Raw genomic sequence first — 19184 nt, 5'->3', positions numbered from 1 at the left:
ATTGCCCTGATGTGGATAAAATGAAATTTGCTATCAGGAAGGTGCTGGAGTGGGGAAAATTGATTAATTGCTCCATATTGGGCTTATTTCCCAGCTTCAGGGTAAAATTTGATAAATAATTGGCAGTTTTCCAAAGGGAGACTGAGCGTCCTGCTTTGTCAGCATGACCTAGGACCTGAGACCACATGATTTATCCCAATTCCAGACATGGAAGCACCATATCCCACTGGCCTCCAAGCGATTCCCATTCCCAGCAGCTCAGTTAATAATCAAGGGATCCAGAAACCAGGCTTGATTTTGAACTGGGTTTGGGAAAACACATCTTTGGGCAACCCCAGCCCTGCCAGCCTGTGGAGTCATTTCTGCAAAGCACGTGGAAGCCCTGCCTGCTGTCACTTGCCCCTTGACAGCTTTTGGCCAGTGCATCACGTGTGACACAAGCCATTTCTGGGCTCGTGGAGCCAGACTGGAAGGAGCAAACAAACCTTGTTACATTCCCCATCCAAGCCCTGGCATGGGGCCACATCTTGCAGTGCCAGCCGTGTTTTTCCTTTTCCATGGGACCAGCCCCAGGACATAAACCTGGGGAAGAGCCGAGGTATGGCAGGAGTCTGCTCGCTGTGGTGATGTCACCTCGTCAGGGAACTCGTTCCTCTGCAAATCCCAATCCAGACTGGAGCTGGGCTTTCCCCTGATCACCCCGAGGGAATCCGCCCACAGGATCAACAACAGCTGGTGGAGGGTGGGAAAACATATAAAGCTCCCTGGGAGAAGCTCTCTGGACCTGTCCTGGCTGCCTGGATCTGCTCTCAGCATGAAGAAACTTCTGGTGGGATTCCTGCTTGGCCTGGCATTCGTGGAGTTGGGTAAGAGCTCCTCATTCCCAACACTCCAGGGCCCCCCACACTGGGAAATTCCTGGGAGGGCAGGGAGGGGAAAGACCTGGTAACCCCCAGGTAGGGGAAATGATGCCTTTTGTATTGAAGAAGGTCGAAGGAGAGGGTGAAATGGGAAAGGGGAGATGCATTCCTGGTGGGAAGAGCTGTGATGCCTGACTGGGAGCGATGCACGTCCTTTGGATACCTGTCACCCACATCCAGGGATGGAAGGGACAGCCACAAGGCACAGGGCAGGACCAGCCTGGAAAAGAACTTGAAGTGCCAGCCTCTACCTGAGCTGCCACCCTCTCCCATCAGGAATGTTCATCCCAAGCTCCTGACCTCCCTAAAACCGCCCAGCTGGCTGCTGGAAATGCTGAAAGCCAGAAGGTGAAACTTCAATGCAGATAAGGGTGAGGGTATGAGAAATAACTCCAAGGACATTGGAAAGTTTTATTAAACCCTCAGCTCCAGGATTTTCCCTTGTTTCAGGAGATAGGTGGAAATGGGAAATTCCCCCGGGTCTGTGATGAGTCTGGATCTTGGGCAAGCTGGCAGCAGGGTTTGGTCATCGCTGTGTCCTTCCTTCACGCAGATGTGACCAACTGCAGCCACATCCCTGCCTGGAACAGGCATTCCAGGGATGGCACCACCTCAGAGGGGTTTAGCTCACAGCCCACGGGCCCCAGAGATCCTCAGGCTGTTTCCATAGAAGAGCTCTAAGGAAAGGCAGCCTGGGCAGGAATAAAACATCTCCATTTGAATTCTTGTCTTGGATTTAATGGAATTTCTGAGAAACCACCCAAAGTCTCAAAGAATTTTATGGAAACAGAATTATCAACCTCATTTGCTTTATAGTTGAAATCAGGCAGAAATAATTTTTAATATTTTTAATAATTAATAATTATTTTTAAGTAATTAATTTTTTTAATAATTTTTTTTGCTTTATAGTTGAAATCAGGCAGAAATAATTTTTTTTGGGATGATCCAAAGGGAAGCAGCTGATCTAGGCACCCCTGTTGTGGCTGAGGGATGTGTCTGTGACCGTTCATATTCCTGAGGTTTGATATCAAGGAACTGAAGGTCCTGTTGGACAGTGAGGAACAGGGAATTATTGGCTCAGATCAGGATGCAGAGCTGTCTCTTTTCAGTTCTCCTGTCCTGGTCCTTCTGGATTTGGGCTTTGCTCTTCCATGCAAGCTTCCCACAAAACCCATGTCCTCTAAATGCTCCACACATGGTCAGTGAAAGATGGGGGGGTTGAGGTTTTCCTTCCTTAAACCTGCTTTTAACTGGGATTGATTCCCCCAAGGCACTTCCCAGCTCATCCATGAAAGTGTTGAGGTTTGTAAATGGAAACCACCTCACCCCAAGAGTTGCAGGGCAGTTTCTCAAATGCCTGGAGCCAGAACTGCTCTGTCCATACGTCCATCTATCCATCCTACACATCCACAGACATCCCAATGATTGTAGATAATGTGTTACCTCTGTTAAAATATATAACAATTTTATGGAATGGATCATGGATCATTGGGAAGGGATCTAGTGAGGTCCTGAGCAGGGATAAACAGGGATGGCTCCACCACCCTTGCTTACAGGCCACAAGAAAATTGAAATATTCCCATGAAAAAATCATTTTTACTTCTGCAAAGAGACAAGGAATTGTCTCTTTGAATTTAATTCCTTAGCAAGAGCTAAGGAATGAGAAAGAGAAGCTTTGTGCTGTGTAGGCTCTACCCCACAGCTGAATTTTCCAAAGGAGCTGCTGCGAGGAGCAGATGCCTTGAAAATTCCTTTCTGAAGTCAGGTGTTCAAACAAATGCCTTCAGAAATATTTATCCTTATCACAAAGCCCCAGAAGTTCCTCTGACCGCAGAACGGGAACAAAAAAAAAAAAAAAAAAAAAAAAAACAAACAAACAAACAGCGTCGCTGTGAATTTTTACCAATAGGTGGCACTGGACGCTTGCAGGTTGTTTTTCAGCCGGTGGAAGGAGGGTAGGATAGAAAATCTCAAACCAGACCGGTTTTTGTCATCAAGCCACACCAGCAGGACTTTGGAAATTCCACACTCTCAGCGTCTGCTGGCTGTGGATAGACAGTGCTCACGCTGAGGTTTTTGAGAGCTGCTGTGACCAAGATTTGCATATTTAGAGGTGTTCCTCCCTCAGGCGGCAGACAGCACGGGTTTGCACATCACCTCTCCAAAAAGCAGCAGTAGCCCCTGATGAGAGTGGTTTTAAGATGCCCTCAGCATCTCTGACACAGCTCTGAAATTTAAATCCTGCTCTCAGTTACTGATTCCTGCAGAATTTCACTGAAACGAGCAGGAAGGAGCTGTTGCTGTGAGGGGAGGGATGGGGGAACTGCCACGGTCACAGCTCTCAGCAGAAGGAGCTGCGTTTTACCATCATGGAATATCCTGATTTGGAAGGGACCCACAAGGATTATCAAAGTCCAGTTCCTTGCCCTGCACAGGACATCCCAACAATCCCACCCTGGGCCTGAGAGCATTGTCCAAACACCTTCTGAGCTCCTGACGCCGTGACCATTCCCTGGGGAGTCTGCTCCAGTGCCTGGCCACTCTCTGGGGGAAGAACCTTTTCCTGATATCCAACCTAAGCCTCCCCTGACGCAGTTTCAGGCCATTCCCTTGGATTCCGTCACTGCTCCAGAGAGAAGAGATCAGCGCTGCCCCTCCACTTTCCCTCATGAGGAAGTTGTGGATCCCAGAAATTCTCCCCTCAGCCTCCTCTTCTCCAGGCTGAATTCTTACAGAGGATACTCAGACCTAACAAAGCTCAAGCTTAGGTCCCTCTAAATCCTGGTGTTTTTTGTTTTTTGGGTTTTTTTGTTTTTTTTGGTTTGGTTTGGTTTGGTTTGGTTTGGTTTGGTTTGGTTTGGTTTGGTTTGGTTTGGTTTGGTTTGGTTTGGTTTGGTTTGGTTTGGTTTGGTTTGGTTTGGTTTGGTTTGGTTTGGTTTGGTTTGGTTTGGTTTGGTTTGGTTTGGTTTGGTTTGGTTTTTTTTTTGGCTGCTGAGCCTCCAAAGTCATGCTTAGGCCCAGCTCCTGCTACACCACCCTTGTCCTCCAGTGCTGGGATTTGCTCTTTTCCCCCCTGGCATATCCAAGCTTTGCCATTGCCTCTAGACATGTGTAATTTTGGAGACTGCTGCATTTTGGCCAGAAAGCTTCAGATTTGGGCCTGTCTTCCCTGCTGTGTCACCTCAGAGCCCTTCTGTCCCCTCTGCAGCCCAGTCCCTGCGATGTTATGTGTGCAAGGAGCCCACAGACATTTCCAAGTGCAGGACACCCGTCACGTGTTCCCCAAAAGCCACTGTGTGCACCACGACGCTGCACTCCATGGAGACAGGTGAGTGCCACCACTGCCCCTGAGGGCTGCTGGGGAGAAATCCGAGAATTCCAGGATGGGTTGGGTTGGGTTGGGTTGGGTTGGGAGAGAGCTTAAAGATCATGGAACTCTAAACTCCCACCTTCCACTATCCCAGGTTGCTCCAAGCCCCATCCAACCTGGCCTTGGACATTTCCAGGGGTGAGGCAGCCACAGCTTCTCTGGGAAACCTGTGCCAGGGCCTCACCACCCTCACAGCCAAGAATTCCTTCCCAAAATCCCATCTAACTCCAGCCTCTGGCAATGGGAAGCCATTCCTCCTTGTCCTGTCCTTCCATCCCTTGTCCCAAGTCCCTCTCCAGCTCTCCTGGAGCCCCCTTGGGTGCTGGAAGGGGCTCTGAGGTCTCCCTGGAGCCTTCCCTTCTCCAGGTGAACACCCTCAACTCTCCCAGCCTGGCTCCAGAGCAGAGGGGCTTGGAGCATCTCCATGGCCTCCTCTGGACCTGTTCCAGCAATTCCCTGTCTCTGTCATGTCAGGACCCCAGAGCTGGAGGCAGCTCCCACTCTTCAGGGGGGACCTCACTAGAACAGAGGGGGAGAATCACCTCCCTCAGTCTGCTGGCCACACTTCCCTCTCCCCATCCCAGTCCCAACTTGGATTATTCTTGAACATCTCTGTAAAAACCCAGGTGAAATTATCCCACTTTAGAGAGAGAAGGAGGGAAATCCATCGGATTTGGAGCCTCATAGTGAAGTAGCAGGACTCACTGCACTTGTTGCCTCTGTGTTGCCTTTCCTACCCCAATATCTCTGTGGACCTTGAATTTATAGAGGGTGCAAACATCTACAGGAATTGTGTCCCTTCTCCATGCTGGAATGATTTTGGAAGGAGCAGGAGGGTGAGAGTTGGCAGTGAGAGCTGGCAGGCCTGTTCCCACAAAAAACAGGCTGGGTTAGAGGCACCCATGGATTAGGGATGTCCAACACCTCCCCTGTCAGTGTTTCTCAATCCCATTTTCCTTCCGTATTTTTTCCCCTCTCTCACCTCCTCCTCCTCCTCCTCTCCAATCCGCCTCTCCCAGGTTATCCCTTTTTTGGCAACATCACCGTGACCAGGAACTGTGAGGAGGAATGCATCTCCTATGACGGGATAGGGGACCAAAAGCCAAAATCCTGCTGCTACACCGACCTGTGCACGGATGACACCAAGAGCAGCAGTGGGGTGAGGAGCAGCTCTGCAGCGCTGGGTCTGCTGGCCCTGGTGGCTGGCACGGTCCTCCAGTGCTCCCTGTGAGGTCACAAGTGTCCCAGCTCCAGCTGAAAGCCCACCACTCTCCTTGCCATGCTGCCTCATGAACTCTTAGATGCTTTGGGAATGTCCTTCTTCGCTGACGTGTGGCTTCGCCCCATCTTCAACGCTGGATTCAAGCCAAGGGATTGGGCACCTGGACTTAAACTCCTCAAATCTCCAGTTTCCAGCTGTTCAAGCAGCTGTTCCTCACCTTCAGCTGCTTCTGATCCTCAGGATCCACAGAGAATGGGGTGGGTTGGAAGGAACCTTCAAGGTCATCCAATTCCAACCCCCTGCCACAGGCAGGAAGACCTTCCACTATCCCAGGCTGCTCCAAGCCCCATCCAACCTGACCTGGAACACTGCCAGGGACCCAGGGACAGCCACAGCTTCTCTGGGAATCCTGTGCCATGTCCTGATTGAGAGGAGCAGATGGATCTTGGCCCAGGTACTTCCTGCCCATCAGGGTGTGGGTGGCAACTGCAGAGATCTGGAGCTTAAGTCCAAGGATAAGCTAAGGAATGAGTTCAGAAGGGCTCAGCTTCCATGTGGGAGTGGGATGGACTTCTGGAAAGCTCAGCACACCCCTTGGACTGACAGACCTGGGTAGGTCAGACCTGCAACCCAAATTTCCAAGTTTGGCCAGACAAACACACCCCCGCCTCAGCTTCTGCCTGAGCCCAGGTTGCAGTTGAGCTCCCAGATTTTCTTTTCCAGATGTTTTAATGACTATTACAAGAAAATTCTTCTCTTATTCTGCCCTCCCTTCATCCCTTCAGAGCAGAAACTGCAGAGTAGGAAAAATAATGGTTATCCCAGACCCTCAGCTCTGGGAAAAAAATCAGTTAAAAGTGCTGGGATCACAGCTGGGATTTGCTTGGAGCAGATGTGGGATTGATTCTGAGGCCCTGCCTGCTGTAAAAGCAGCTGCAGTGGAAGCAGATATGAATGAGCCAGGTGTTCCCAGCTCACGGAGTTGCAGGAAATTTGACATTCACTCTGTTCCTATTGCCAGGGAACATCCAGATGATCGGGAAGCAAGGGTAGAGTGGAGCACGGATACACCCCCTGCACCATCCTTGTGTGTTCACAGCATCCCTGCAACCTCCTCTGTGCCAAAGTCTATTTTTCCTCCATTTTTTCCCCTTTTCCACTCTCTTTCCACAAGAAATCAAAGTAGGGGGCTCTTTTTCCTCCTTGCACAGAGGGAATAGTTTCTCAAGTTCTGTCTCAGTAACATTTAGAAGAAAACTCCGACAATTTTGCATTCCTTGGCACAGCTCAGGAGGATGGTGAGCCCTTTTTCCTGGAGGTGAAACCCTCAGAGCTCCACTAAAACATTGAAAACCCCCTGGCAATGCTGAGATATACAGGGAGCAAATGCCATGGAGAGGATAATAATTGGAAGTCACTCAAATCACAGTATTCCACCCACCCTCACAGACACTGAGCTCCAGCCCCTGCTTCCCACTCGTCTGTTCTGTTTTTCCCTGCTTCAAAACCAGTCGGATGTGTCAGGCCAGAAGCAAAGCTTCATCCTTGCCATCCTCAGATCACATTCCTTTTTTTTGTTTTATCCCGGCTCCATCAGCCTTTCCATATTTTCTGCAGGATCCTGGGCTCTGTTTTCTACCCGTGGGTGGGGTAGGGTCTGGATACAGAGGGATTGGGAGCATGAGGGTTCCCTTCTGGGTGAGAATTTCATAAATAAAGTTGGATTCTCTGGTTTTCAGCCTGCAGCACCTTTCTTTTGTGCTCGATATCTCCGTGGGAAAGGAGTGTGGGGCAGCACAAGGGGAGAGGGGTTTCTGGCTTGTTTTTCAGCTCCCAAACTGCCCTGTGCCAGACAAGGGGAAAACCACACACAGGGATGAGCAAGGGAGTGCAAAAATCCTCCTTGGAAAAGCCAGATTTAAAGCTATCCCTGCTGAAAAATGAGGGGCAGAAGGGTAAAACACAGTCCAGTGGAACAGGAAGCTTTTTTGGGATATGCACTGAGAGAACTGGAGGGGTTTCAGGGAGCAAAAGAGAAAGTGCCTGAGCTCAGCAGCGAGGCAAACAGGAGGCTGGGGGTGACCCTGCTGTGTTTCAAAGATGCTCCCTGTGGGGACTGTCCCCTCATGTCACCAGTGCTGGCTGTGAGCATCCTGCCAGGACTTACCTGCCAACGTGACCCACGAGTTTCTGCTGGAGCCAAAACAGACTCAGAAGCAGATTTTTATCTTCAAAGCACCTCTAATACATTCCTTGATTAGGAGAGGTGACAAACCCTTCACACAGGGGTGGGTACAAAATGGCCTTTTTTTGTATTACAAGTCACCTGATCACACTGTGGCAGCCACAGGGCCGAACAGGAGTCACTGAGAGCACTTAAAAAAACCAAATTTGCTCTTTCTTTGCTTATTGCTGTTATTTATCCCTCCCTTTGCCCCTTAGGAGTTAAACCCAGCGAGTGCCACTGCCCCAGGAAATGCAGGAGATTCAAAGGCCTGGCCAGATTTTTGCGTCACTGGGTCGAGTGGACACAGGGAGAGAGAAGTTTAAATATAGGCTGGAGAAAATAGAACAGAGGAAAATGTGTCTCCAAAGGGCCAGAAAAAGACCTGCAAACTCTCGGTCCTGTCAGAGAGGCTTCACAGCCAGCAGAATCCAGCGCTGATGTTTCTCTGCTGAAGGATTTTTCTGAGGGCTTGTTCTTCCCAGCACAGGCAGAGGTTTTGTCTCCAGATTTGAGGGCATTCCTCAGTGCCTTATGCTTCATCTGGTAAAAAAAATTGCCTTTTCCACCGCCTTCCAGCCCCTCTGCAAATGTGGGGCAGCACTAGAGATATGCAGAGTCATGGAATGGTTTGGGTGGAGAGGGAGATTCAAGAGCATCAAATTCCAACCCCCTGCCATGGGCAGGGACATCTCCCACTATCCCAGGCTGCTCTAAGCCCTGTCCAACCTGGCCTCGGACACTTCCAGGGATGGGGCAGCCACAGCTTCTCTGGGCAATCCATGCCAGGGCCTCACCACCCTCACAGGGAGGAATTTTTTCCTGATTTCCATCTCCCAGCTTCCAGTTACAAACCCGAAGTGCTTTTTTCCATGCAGAAATTAAAGTACAAGAGAGGCTCATCTGTGAGGATATTCCAGCTGGGATACCCTGTTGAGTCCCACCTCCAGCCAAAAATCAGGGCTATGTATGAGCCTGGAGTAGGCTTTTCTTGTGAGCTCCGCAATTCTGGACGGTGGAGTGGGCATTCCAAAAGATAATTTCTCTGGTAAGACAAAACGCTCAGCTTGGATTTAAACTGAAGGAGGAGCCAGGTTCAATCCTGGTTTGCCCTGAGCAGGATTCCCAGAGAAGCATCATGGGAACAGCAGGATTAATATTTAAAGGACTGGGTTTTCCAGCAGGGATCATTTCCAGTTGCTTTCCACAGCAGGACACTGGTCAGGCCATGAGTGGTGGTTGTTATCCCAGCATGCCCTGATTGCAGAGGTGGGAAAAACCAGGAGCTGTTTGGCTGCTTTGTTTTTCAAAAATTTTATATATTTTTTCGTGTTTGGGAGCAGGAAGAGAGAGAAAAAAAACCCCACACAGCCCTCTTGGAACACACATTAAACATGAAAGAGAGATGAGACAAGGGCAGAAATTATTGCGATATTCCAAGAGCAGGAAAAAGAAGGGGATATTTTTTGCAGTTGGGACATTGCATGTAAAACAGAGCTCTGATGTCATCAAATACAGAGAGGACTTGTAGTTCTTGCTAAAAATACTTATCTAGAATATAAATATACATTAGCGTGTAGCTGCGAGGCTTCTGGAGAGCTCTGCTACAGCCTTGTATTTACAGAGAGGGATTTAAATGTTTAATTCTGCACCCTCAAAGGAAAGTCACTCCATCTGAAGGAGTTATTAATTATGGAATGAGCCTGGCAGCACTGTAGTACAGCAGCAGTGATATCATTTTCAATATCACTCCCAAATTATTTCTCATCTCAAACCTATCATGTGCACTTTTTTCCAGTCTTAAAATAGAGCTATTTTTCCATATTAGGGTTTGGAGGGCTTGGAGCATCTGCCTCTGACATGGCAGCACATCCTCTCTTGGATATCTTCATTTTTCTCCTGCTTGACTCTCACATCTCTAATTCCAGAGGAACACAGAAGCCTCTTTCCCTCTTTATTCTGTACAGCCCCAGAAAACAAAGCCTAAAAATGAGGTGAAAAGAACCTTTCAGTGTCAGCAGCAGATGTGTTGAGGGGGAAGGAAGTCGAGCGCAGCGTCGTGGTTGGGATCTTAATTTAGAAAAGTCATTTTGGGTCACTTGGATACGAGAGAGATGCTCAGAGTGTTGGAAAAGGCTGGGGCAGATGGTCTGGGTGGGCTCCACCTCCGGCACAGTCCTGGGGCTGCACTCTGCACATTCCCATCTGGTTGGAAAACACATAGGATGTGTTTTAATCCGTCTGTGCCCTGTTCTGGGTCCTGATCCCTTTTATCCCCCAGTCCCCATTGGACAGATGGGAATTGTCACACGTTGGTGGCTCCAGGCTGGGTCCAGCCACACATTTTTTTTAGGACTGAGCTTTAAGTTTCTGAAAATCCTCAGTAAATGTGGGTGGGGATATTGTGCCTTGCGGGGAAATGGTTTTGCATCAGCTCATGGTTGGGGAAGTTGCTGAAATCCATGAGATCCAACATGTTACAGGGAACTGAAAGCCAAAACATAGGAAATCCATGGATCAGAGTGCCAAAAACCTACTCCAGAATCTCAAAAAAATATCCTACAGGCTGCCTTTGGCCAGCAGGTCTCTTAATGGAATCATGGAATGGTTTGGGTTGGATGGGTCTGTAAAAATCATCAAATTCCAACCCCGAGCCATGGGACATCTTCCACTATCTCAGGTTGCTCCAAGCCCTGTCCAACCATGCCTGGAGCACATCCAGGAATGAGGCAGCCACAGCTTCTCTGGGAAACCTCTGCCAGGACCTCCCCACCTTCACAGCCAAGAATTTCTCCCCAGTATCCCATTTATCCCTGCCCTCTGCCAGTGGGAAGCCATTCCCCCTTGTCCTGGCACTCCAGGCCTGTGTAATACAAGGGGTGAATGCATTTTCCACCTCTTCAGGTCTTTCTTTCCCATTCCAAGGACAATTTGGTGTGTCCCCAGTCACACCAGAAGTGACACCCCTGCACTGAGGCACAATTCAAACCTTGTTGTAATGCCCAGCCTTGCCCTGGACTCATCATCCAGTTGAATTATTCCTGTCTTGTTGGGACTGGGACATCCATCCCTTCACATCCTTGCAAAAGAAATGGCTTTCACTCAATAATCAATAAGGAAAGGAGATATAAAAGATTTCCTGGAAAAGCAGGTTGAGTGAAGTCAGGGCCCTCCAGTGTCAGTGCATTTGTTCCTGCAGTACCTTTGGATTTAGAATCATGGAATCACAGAATATCCAGAGTTGGAAGGGACCCACAACGATCATCAAGTCCAGCTCCTGGCCTTGCACAGGACACCTCCAAAAACCTCACCAGAGGAGCAGAGTGAGGAGCTTGGGATGACTGGGAGAAGCTCTGCTCCTTCTTTGAGGCCTGCTGCTCCGCACATTCCTTGGCTGCTCCCTGGGCTCCCTGGACCAGGCACAAACACGGGCTGGGGCTGAAGGCTTTGCCTCCGTGAAATCCCGGGGGCGGGTGGAAATCTGCCAGTCGAAACTGTGCCCTGGGCAGTGGCAGGATTCCAGAGGGTGGCTGGGAGCCAGCAGGGATGGGAGATGCTTGCAGAGGGACGTGCCACTGCTCCCAGTGAGGAACATCGATCCATGGAGGGATTCCTGGGAACAGGCTCACCATGAGCTGAGTACCAAAATTCTTTGGTGTTGTTCTTCCTCACAGACCTTCTGAATCATTAAAAAGTTGTCTTCAGTCCCAGTGGAAGCTTTAACAGAACCTTTTCCACCCAAAAATCTGCTTCCTGACATCCACAGGGCCTCCAGAACCTCCTTCCGTGCAGTGAATCCAAAGCAGCAGCTTCGTGTCGTTACCTGCTCATGCACAAAACCAGGATCAGCCATGTCCTTACAAAGCTGGGCTGAAAACAAGCCAGACGTTGTTCCTAATCTTCCCTGGCTGCTGCCAATCTCCAGGGAGAGAAGCCACGGGGGAAGAGGTGTTTTTAGCATCAAGACAGCTGTCGCTGTGTTGGGAGATGCCACCCAAATCTGAAAGAGAAACAAACACCCGGGAGATGGTAACAGACTTTGACGCACTCCCAGCAGAGCAGGAAAGTCAGCCTGGAAAGGAAGGGAGAGTGAATAGCAAAATATTTGACTTTTGCCCACAAAATGAGGGGTTTTAGACAAAATGCCATCATCCACCATCCATGTGCAGCTTAAGGACTTTGGAAGTGAAACTAGGAAGGGTTTTATTCTTGCTGGTGCCCTTGGATCACAAAAGGGGTTTCTGAAATCTTATTTTTGTTGTTCCAGCTCTGTGCAAAGATGTCACAGCCTGGTGGTGTTCTTCAAGCACAGAGAGCCAGTCTTGGTATCTCAAGGGGCTTTTACTATTCAAGGAGCACATGCCTAGAGTCTCCTGAGCTTCCAAAAGTCAAATCCCACCTTTATTTCTATCATATTTATTATTTCTTCTTTGAAGCAAAAAACTCATCTGAAATTTCTGCATCTTTGTGGCTCATATTCCAGACTTTCACAGCTGTGATGGTCAAAAAGCACATGGAGAATAAATTACTGCTCTTCTTCCCCTGCTCTTGGGTGGTATTTCCTGTTCTGATCTGCTCTTGGGAGATCAGCACTCCAAGGACAATAATTATCATTATTTGTGACTGCCACCTTGAGAAATCCAAGCTCTGTGCAAGATGTCACTAGTTAGGAGAACATCAAAAAAGGGTCCTTGGAGGGTCTGTTGTTTTCTGTCTCCTGGGGCTGGATAAAGGAGCGGAGATGTTTCATTCAGATAATATCTGAGCTACAATATTACCCCTTTATAAAGGGAATTCATTAATCCTTACTCCATAGAAAAACACAGCTGAGAGTCCCACTGCTGTTCCCCTTTTCTTTTTGGAATAAAACGCAATTCCTGACAGAAGGCTGCTTTGAAAAGCCATGAGGTCACTGGGAGAGAAGAGAAGAGAAGAGAAGAGAAGAGAAGAGAAGAGAAGAGAAGCTATTTCAATTGCAGGTGACCTACAATGACCATCTAATCCAACTGCCCGACCACCTATAGACTGATCAAAAGTTAAACCTTGTTATAAATGGCATTACCCAAATATTTCTTAAGCACTGACAGGTTTGGAACACCAACACCTCTCTGGGAAGCCTGTCCCAATGTTTGACCTCCCTCTCTGTGAAGAAATCCCTCCTTATTTCTACTCTAATCTGAGGTGTTCAGCACCTCTTTTTTTTTTTCTTCCATCCAGCTCTTTTATTCAGTATCATTTCTCCACTTGCCATGATTCCATGAATTTTTCCAAGCTTTAGACCTCAACCATCCTCTACCTGACAAGCAGACAGCTGGGTCCCCCATGCTGAACTGCTCAGGGGAGCTCTGTTCAAGCTGAGAATTCCCAGGAACATGAGCCAGAGTGATGGAATCCATCCTGATCCATGTCCCAACCTCTGAACCATGGTGCCAGCAGTGTTTGGATTAGGAGCCCTGGGGAGTGGCTGGGTTTTTGGGAAATCCAGGACAGCAGGATCATGGATGGATGGATGGATGGAGCTATGTTCTCGTTTCTCCCTCGTTGCTCAATAACCTCCTTTATTTTGACAGCTTCTTGCCAGCCCTGGAGGCCAAAGAAGGGGTTTTATGGAATCCTGTAATCATCCAAACTCTGGAACAACATGTGACAACATTATTGGTTCATTAAGGATTAGGTGCACCTGAGCTTAATGAGGCTCTTAGGAGGTTGTAGGAGATGACTACAAGTCCCCAGATATTTGCAGCTGGATTAGCTCCAAGATCCTCATGCTTTGTTTTTGGGGACAAGGAGTGACAAAGTCACCTCCTTCCAGCACTGAGGTAGAAATAACCCCAGGAAATGTCCCTGCCATGTCCTGGGTTCACCCAATCCCAAGGGAATGATTATCCCATGGGGATGGGTGGCAGCAGGTTCCTCTCTGCAGCCCAGGCAGGTCCAGTCCAGAGTGGGATCATTTTTTTCCAGATCAGGAGGAAAAATGAGGCTAAACCATTCCTGTTCCTCATTTTGTAGCATTGCTTCTCTCCTGGAAACTCAAAGTTCTGTCCCTGGGCTGTATCCTCCCATCCTACAGGTCTGGAAAGATGCATGGAATTAGTCACCACTGGAGAAAACAGATTTTTAAAGAAAGCAAGCCCATGACAAACCTGAGCTGTTGAAATGCAGCACTGTTATTTCCAATATTTTTTAAATTCCTCACAAAGCTTTATCCCACTCTATTTTTGGGATCCAGATGTAGGTTTTCCTTATAAATAGCTGCATATTCTAATTCTGGCTGATAACTGGGACAAGGATGCACTGGGCATCCAGACTTTGGTTTTGGGGGGTGGAGAATGCAACATTTCCAGACAAGCTTTCTGTGAGATCCTTCTCTCAGGAAAACTTTGCACCTGGAAAGTGTCCTGCATTCCTTGGATACAATCAAATGGGAGCACTGGGAAGGATTCATTGCCAAGACAACAAATTATTAGAACAAGGCTTTGAAGCTCTACAACAACTTTTCCTCTGAGGAGCTCGGGGCCTGAATTTAGACAGAAAAACTTCAGTATCAAAGCTGGCTGATAAATATTCCTCTCATTTTAGAGTCAAGGAAGCCGTATCATAAACCCGCCCTGTGTGACACTGAACCAAAGCCCTTTGCAAAAGTTCATAAAATAAAAAACTCATAAAATAAAAAACTTTGTGAAGAGATTTAAATTATTAATTACTCCAAAAAATCAGGCTGCAAACACATCCCAGCAAACAGAAACAATTCTGTTTGAAAGAAAAAATATATTTAAATTGGAATTTAGGAAGGAATTCTTTCCTGTGAAGGTGGGGAGGCCCTGGCACAGGCTGCCCAGAGAAGCTGTGGCTGCCCCAGTCCTGGAAGTGTCCAGGGCCAGGTTGGACAAGGCTTGGAGCAACCTGGGAGAGTGGCAGGTGTCCCTGCCCATGGCAGGGAGTTGGAACTGGGTGATCTTGAAGTCCTTTCCAACTCAAACCATCCTATTATCCCATGAAATATTGTTCATCCATGAATAAGGGAGAACTATGAAGGATGGCTCAGTTCCCACCCCACCTTCATCTTACTGTAGCCTAGGAAAAGTCCATAAAGCTCCATAATTCACCAAAAATTGGCTTTGGAACAGAACCTTCATCCACAAGTTGGAAAAAGCAGCTGAATTGTCTCCCAGACGAGCCCAGGGGGTTGGACCACAGACTCCACAGCTGCCTTCCAACCCCATGTATGATTCCAGATCTGGATCCATACTGGGAGGCAACTCCTTTTATTTCTGCTTTACCCCCAAAACACCTTTCACTGCACCTCAGTTGCTGTCACATCTAGCTGGATATCCTTCTAAACAACAGCAAGAGTTTCCATTCTCCTTTGGATACCTATGCTGGCTCCAAGTCCTTCCCAGTTTGTTTGCAAAGGGGATGGTGGGGTTGCTATAGGGAGCAGGGATTTGCGAATCCATAACCACGGCCTGGTGACACAGCCCTGCCCTTGAGGGCCTGAGTCACGTTGACACAGCCTTGAAGTCGAAGATAATCTCCTTATATAACCATGGGAATCCTCCTCGGAGTGAAGGAAGCCATCCAGATTTGTTTTTAAAATCAGTTTTGAAAAGAACTTCCTGGATTTTACGAGCACACATTTCTGCTTCCTGGTCCAGGCACACACACAGCTCTGCTTGCAAACTGGGATGCTCACTCTGGGTACAACTATCCAGTTTTTTGTTTATTTTCCAGGAAAGCAAGGACAGGTTGGGAGAGCTGGGTGTGTTCACCTCGACAAAAATTATTCCAGGGAGACCTCACAGCTCCTTCTGCTGCCTAAAGGGGTTTCAAGAGAGCTGGACGGAGACTTTGGATAAGGGATGGAGGGACAGGACTCAGGAAATGGCCCCCCACTGCCAGAGGGCAGGGTTAGATGGATATTGGGAAGGAATTCTTCCCTTTGAAAGTGGCACAAGTTTCCCAAAACTGTGGCTGCCCCATCCCTGGAGGTGTCCAAGGCCAGTTGGACAGGGCTTGGAGCAACCTGGGATAGTGGAAGGTATCCCTGTCTCAGGGAATTAGAGGGATTAACTTCCAGATGGAACAACTCAAGCACTGCTGAAATTCAGACTTCACATTTTCAGGAGCAGCAGCAAAGGGTTTTTCATGCAGGGATATAAAAGAAAACCTCGGTGCCTCCTCCTCAGGATGTCACTGAAGTGTTCTGCAGTCCCCAGCAGGAAATCACAACTGTCTTGACCTCTTGGAACACTTCCTCCAAGGAGGAATTAGCAAACACACTGGATTAATTCTATTTTGTGAGGATTGGAAGCATGACACGGATTCCTGTGTGAAACATTCTGGCAGGGCTGTTTGCTGATTCCCAGATTCCTGAGCTATAACCCACAGTCACCAAGCTGGATTTTACCTGGAGGGCTTCCAAGAGGGAATTCACTTGCTTTTGTCTCTGGGGACAGGGAAAAAACCAAAATATATTCAGAGAAATATTGTAAGTAGCTTAGCTCCATGTACAGCCAGGTTGTGTTTACTCAGAGTCCTGCCTGAATCCTACTGCTCCCAAGGGAATCTGTTTAGACAGATCCAGGCCCTTGGGAAGGTCTCTCAGGCTGGGAGCTGAAGCAACAAACCAGAGCCAGGTTGTTCTACAAAAGTCCATGCCTGAGCTGAGGAAAGGAAAGGTAGGAGGAAAACAGAGATCACTTTATTAATTCCCAATAACAAAACAATTAGGTGGCAACTCATCCCAGCTCCATATAAGAGTCAGGAAGGTGTGGGGTGGATGTCTGCTCCAAAGCCAGTCCCCACTGACCAAGCAAAGCCCTGCCTGATTTCCTCAGACAGCTTTTGGACAAGTTATCCATCTCTCTCTGAAGTTCTCCTTGCCTTTTGTCTGAAACATGAACCCTTGTCCTCTCCAAGTATTTCAAAAAAGGTCTAGAAAAGATGGAGCCAAACTCTTCCAAAGATTCACTGTGACAGGACAAGAGGTAAACTCAAAGGGTTGGGAGAGCTTGGGAGAGAAAAAAGGGAGCAAAAGACTTATTCCTAAACAAATCCAGTGAAACCTTCAGGGACAGCTTTGAGCAGCCCTCAGGAATGAGGATCAGAAAAAACAGATAGACCTGGAGGTCAACTAGATGAGGAGGGAATTAAATTTCAGCAAAAAGGAACCAAAAAAATATCCTTCTGTGGGTCTTGGGGGGAAATAAATAATCAGAGACATTTCCAGAAGCAGGAAGTTGAGGACAGCTTCACACCAGGTGGAACAGAGCTAATAGATTAATTAATATATTAATTTTTATATCAGAAAAGATACAAACCACAGAGAGGTTCAGGTTGATGTCTAATCGCCCTGTGTTTGGAGAGCTCCACTTCACTCCAGGGGGAGTGACTCCAAAGCCTCATCCACCCAGATTTTCTGCGTTTCAGACCAGATCTCCCCCACAGCCATGATCTCTGCAGGGAACAGCCGGAATGTGGGAAACACGCTGCCAAACTGGCAGAGATCAAAGGGGTGAAGCACCCGTGGCCAGTGAAGGGAGGGGAGGATTAGCTCCTCTGTACGTGGCTCCTCCAAGGGATGACAGCTACGGAGCCGCTCCAGTTCAGCCACCTGAGAGGTGGCTGCAATCAGCCATGCCTGATGATTTTTGGAGGGTGTGGGCCTCAAAAAATATCTCAAGGGAGATATTTTTTGAGGCCCACAAAAAATATCTCAAGGGAGTGATGATTTTTGGAGGGTGTGGGCCTCAAAAAATATCTCAAGGGAGTCATAAATGGGAGGGCTGAAGGACAGAGGAAATTGAAACAAGGAAGGAAATTGGAAACCATTTCACCGCTTACCCCAAATGAAATTGGGGGGCAAGTGTTGGGACTTCCTGGTTTTATCCCAGGTGGCACCTCTGGGGTCAACCCACTTGGCTCCAGGATCTGAGATTTCAGCAGAGATGGAGAAATCCCAACCAAGGAGCTTTCAGAGTTTCATGGAATCATGGAATGGTTTGGGTTGAAAGGGACCTTCAAGATTATCTCATTCCAAACCCCTGCCATGGCAGGGACACCTTCCACTATACCAGGTTGATCCAAGCCCTGTCCAACTTGTCCTTGAACACTTCCAGAGATGGGGCAGCCACAGCTTCTCTGGGCAACCTCTGCCAGGGCTTCATCATCCTCCCAGGGAAGGATTTCTTCCCAGTATGTGTTCCCTGTAGAATTCCTGGAAATGGTCATGTTTGTGTTCCAGTGATCCCAGTGGGATCCTGATTTACAGGGTGCTCAGGCTGGAAAGGCAACCTCAAAATGTTCCTAACCCAAGTTCCTGAGCCAAGCTCCCAGTTTTGAGGGCAGCCCAGGTTTCTCAGGACTTCACCCATCCAGGCCATGAAATCTTCCCAAGGATGGGAATTGTGCCACCACTCTTGGAAGCCACATCTGCCACGTGGAAGAGTTTATATTACATTTGGGTTGATTATCCCAAGTGTCAGGAGCAGAGTGATAATTGGAGGAAGATATTTTTGTTGGACCTTGGAAAGGGGATTATAGGAAAATGCAGAACCAGAGCAGGAGGGATCAAAATGTTGGAGCCTGGAGCACACACAAGGAATTCAGGGAATTCAGGGAAAATTCAGTAAAGATAGATTTGTACAATAAAGATAGATTTTTGTTTCCAGTAAAGATAGATTTGTACAAGGAGAGTTGATGGAAGAAATGTTGATGGAAAGTCACATCCACTGAGGGATAATGGGAAATGTCTCATCCATCTGCTGTGCCCCAAAACCCAACTCTGTTAACTGTTAAACAATACTGAAATATGGAGTTTGGAAATAAAAGAAGGGAAAATTAAATGTTATTAGAACTGTTTTAACACAAGATTCTTTTTATTCTGCTCAAAAGGGTATAGAGAACATGAGATTTTAACCTCCCTGGAACAGATCATTGGCATTGGAAGTTCAGTCTCCTGCCTCATATTTTGGACACAGAAATGTCTCCTTAATTTTTTTGGGTACAAAGAAGGAGATCAAGGAAGAAACAGCAGAAAATTACGGGGTGTAGAGGGCCTGCTCTAAGGAGATAGGGAAAGCTCTTCTCAAGGTTTTTTGCCTTAAATATACTTCACGCGCTTTAGTTTTTTACTTCAAACCCAATCACACCAGCACAGCAAAGAAACTCCATAGTTAATTTTGTGGGAGTTGTTGAAAAACCAGTTTTAAAAATTGAGTTGGGCCTTCCTGTGTTCTGCTTCTCTCTTAGTTGTGGGGAAAGTGTGGGTATTACAAAAAAAAAAAAAAAAAAAAAAAAAAAAAAAAAAAAAAAAAAAAAAAAACCACACAAACAATTTTTGGGAGCTGTTGAGTGTTGTTCATGAGGCATCCACATGGAAAGCTGGGCTGGTGGGGGGCTATTTTCTTCATGGAATTTTCGGAATAAATTGCTCCCGTCATCCCC

At 47.7% G+C, this 19184-nt stretch overlaps 1 protein-coding gene across 1 annotated transcript; it reads left to right on the top strand.

Moving 5' to 3' along the window:
- The first annotated feature begins 786 nt into the window (after positions 1-786).
- Positions 787-5521, top strand: LOC121333401 (ly6/PLAUR domain-containing protein 2-like). Its single transcript, XM_041399686.1, has 3 exons — positions 787-866; positions 4129-4248; positions 5310-5521. Exons 1-3 carry the CDS (start codon positions 815-817, stop codon positions 5519-5521), a joined length of 384 nt encoding a protein of 127 aa, XP_041255620.1. The 5' UTR covers positions 787-814.
- Positions 5522-19184: the final 13663 nt, after the last annotated feature.

This window comes from Onychostruthus taczanowskii, unplaced genomic scaffold (assembly GCF_017590055.1).
Source record: "Onychostruthus taczanowskii isolate IOZ18803 unplaced genomic scaffold, ASM1759005v1 scaffold169, whole genome shotgun sequence".
In the NCBI taxonomy this organism is placed as follows: Eukaryota; Metazoa; Chordata; class Aves; order Passeriformes; family Passeridae; genus Onychostruthus; species Onychostruthus taczanowskii.
Note: the sequence above shows the minus strand (reverse complement) of the source record. Positions and strands in the feature narration are given on the sequence as shown.

Bases quoted from the DNA above. Each gene is read 5' to 3' on its own strand.
- LOC121333401 (XM_041399686.1), top strand. From the start codon at position 815: ATGAAGAAACTTCTGGTGGGATTCCTGCTTGGCCTGGCATTCGTGGAG. The intron at 867-4,128 runs GTAAGAGCTCCT...TCCCCTCTGCAG, and splicing joins CCTGGCATTCGTGGAGTTGG to CCCAGTCCCTGCGATGTTAT. The intron at 4,249-5,309 runs GTGAGTGCCACC...CGCCTCTCCCAG, and splicing joins GCTGCACTCCATGGAGACAG to GTTATCCCTTTTTTGGCAAC.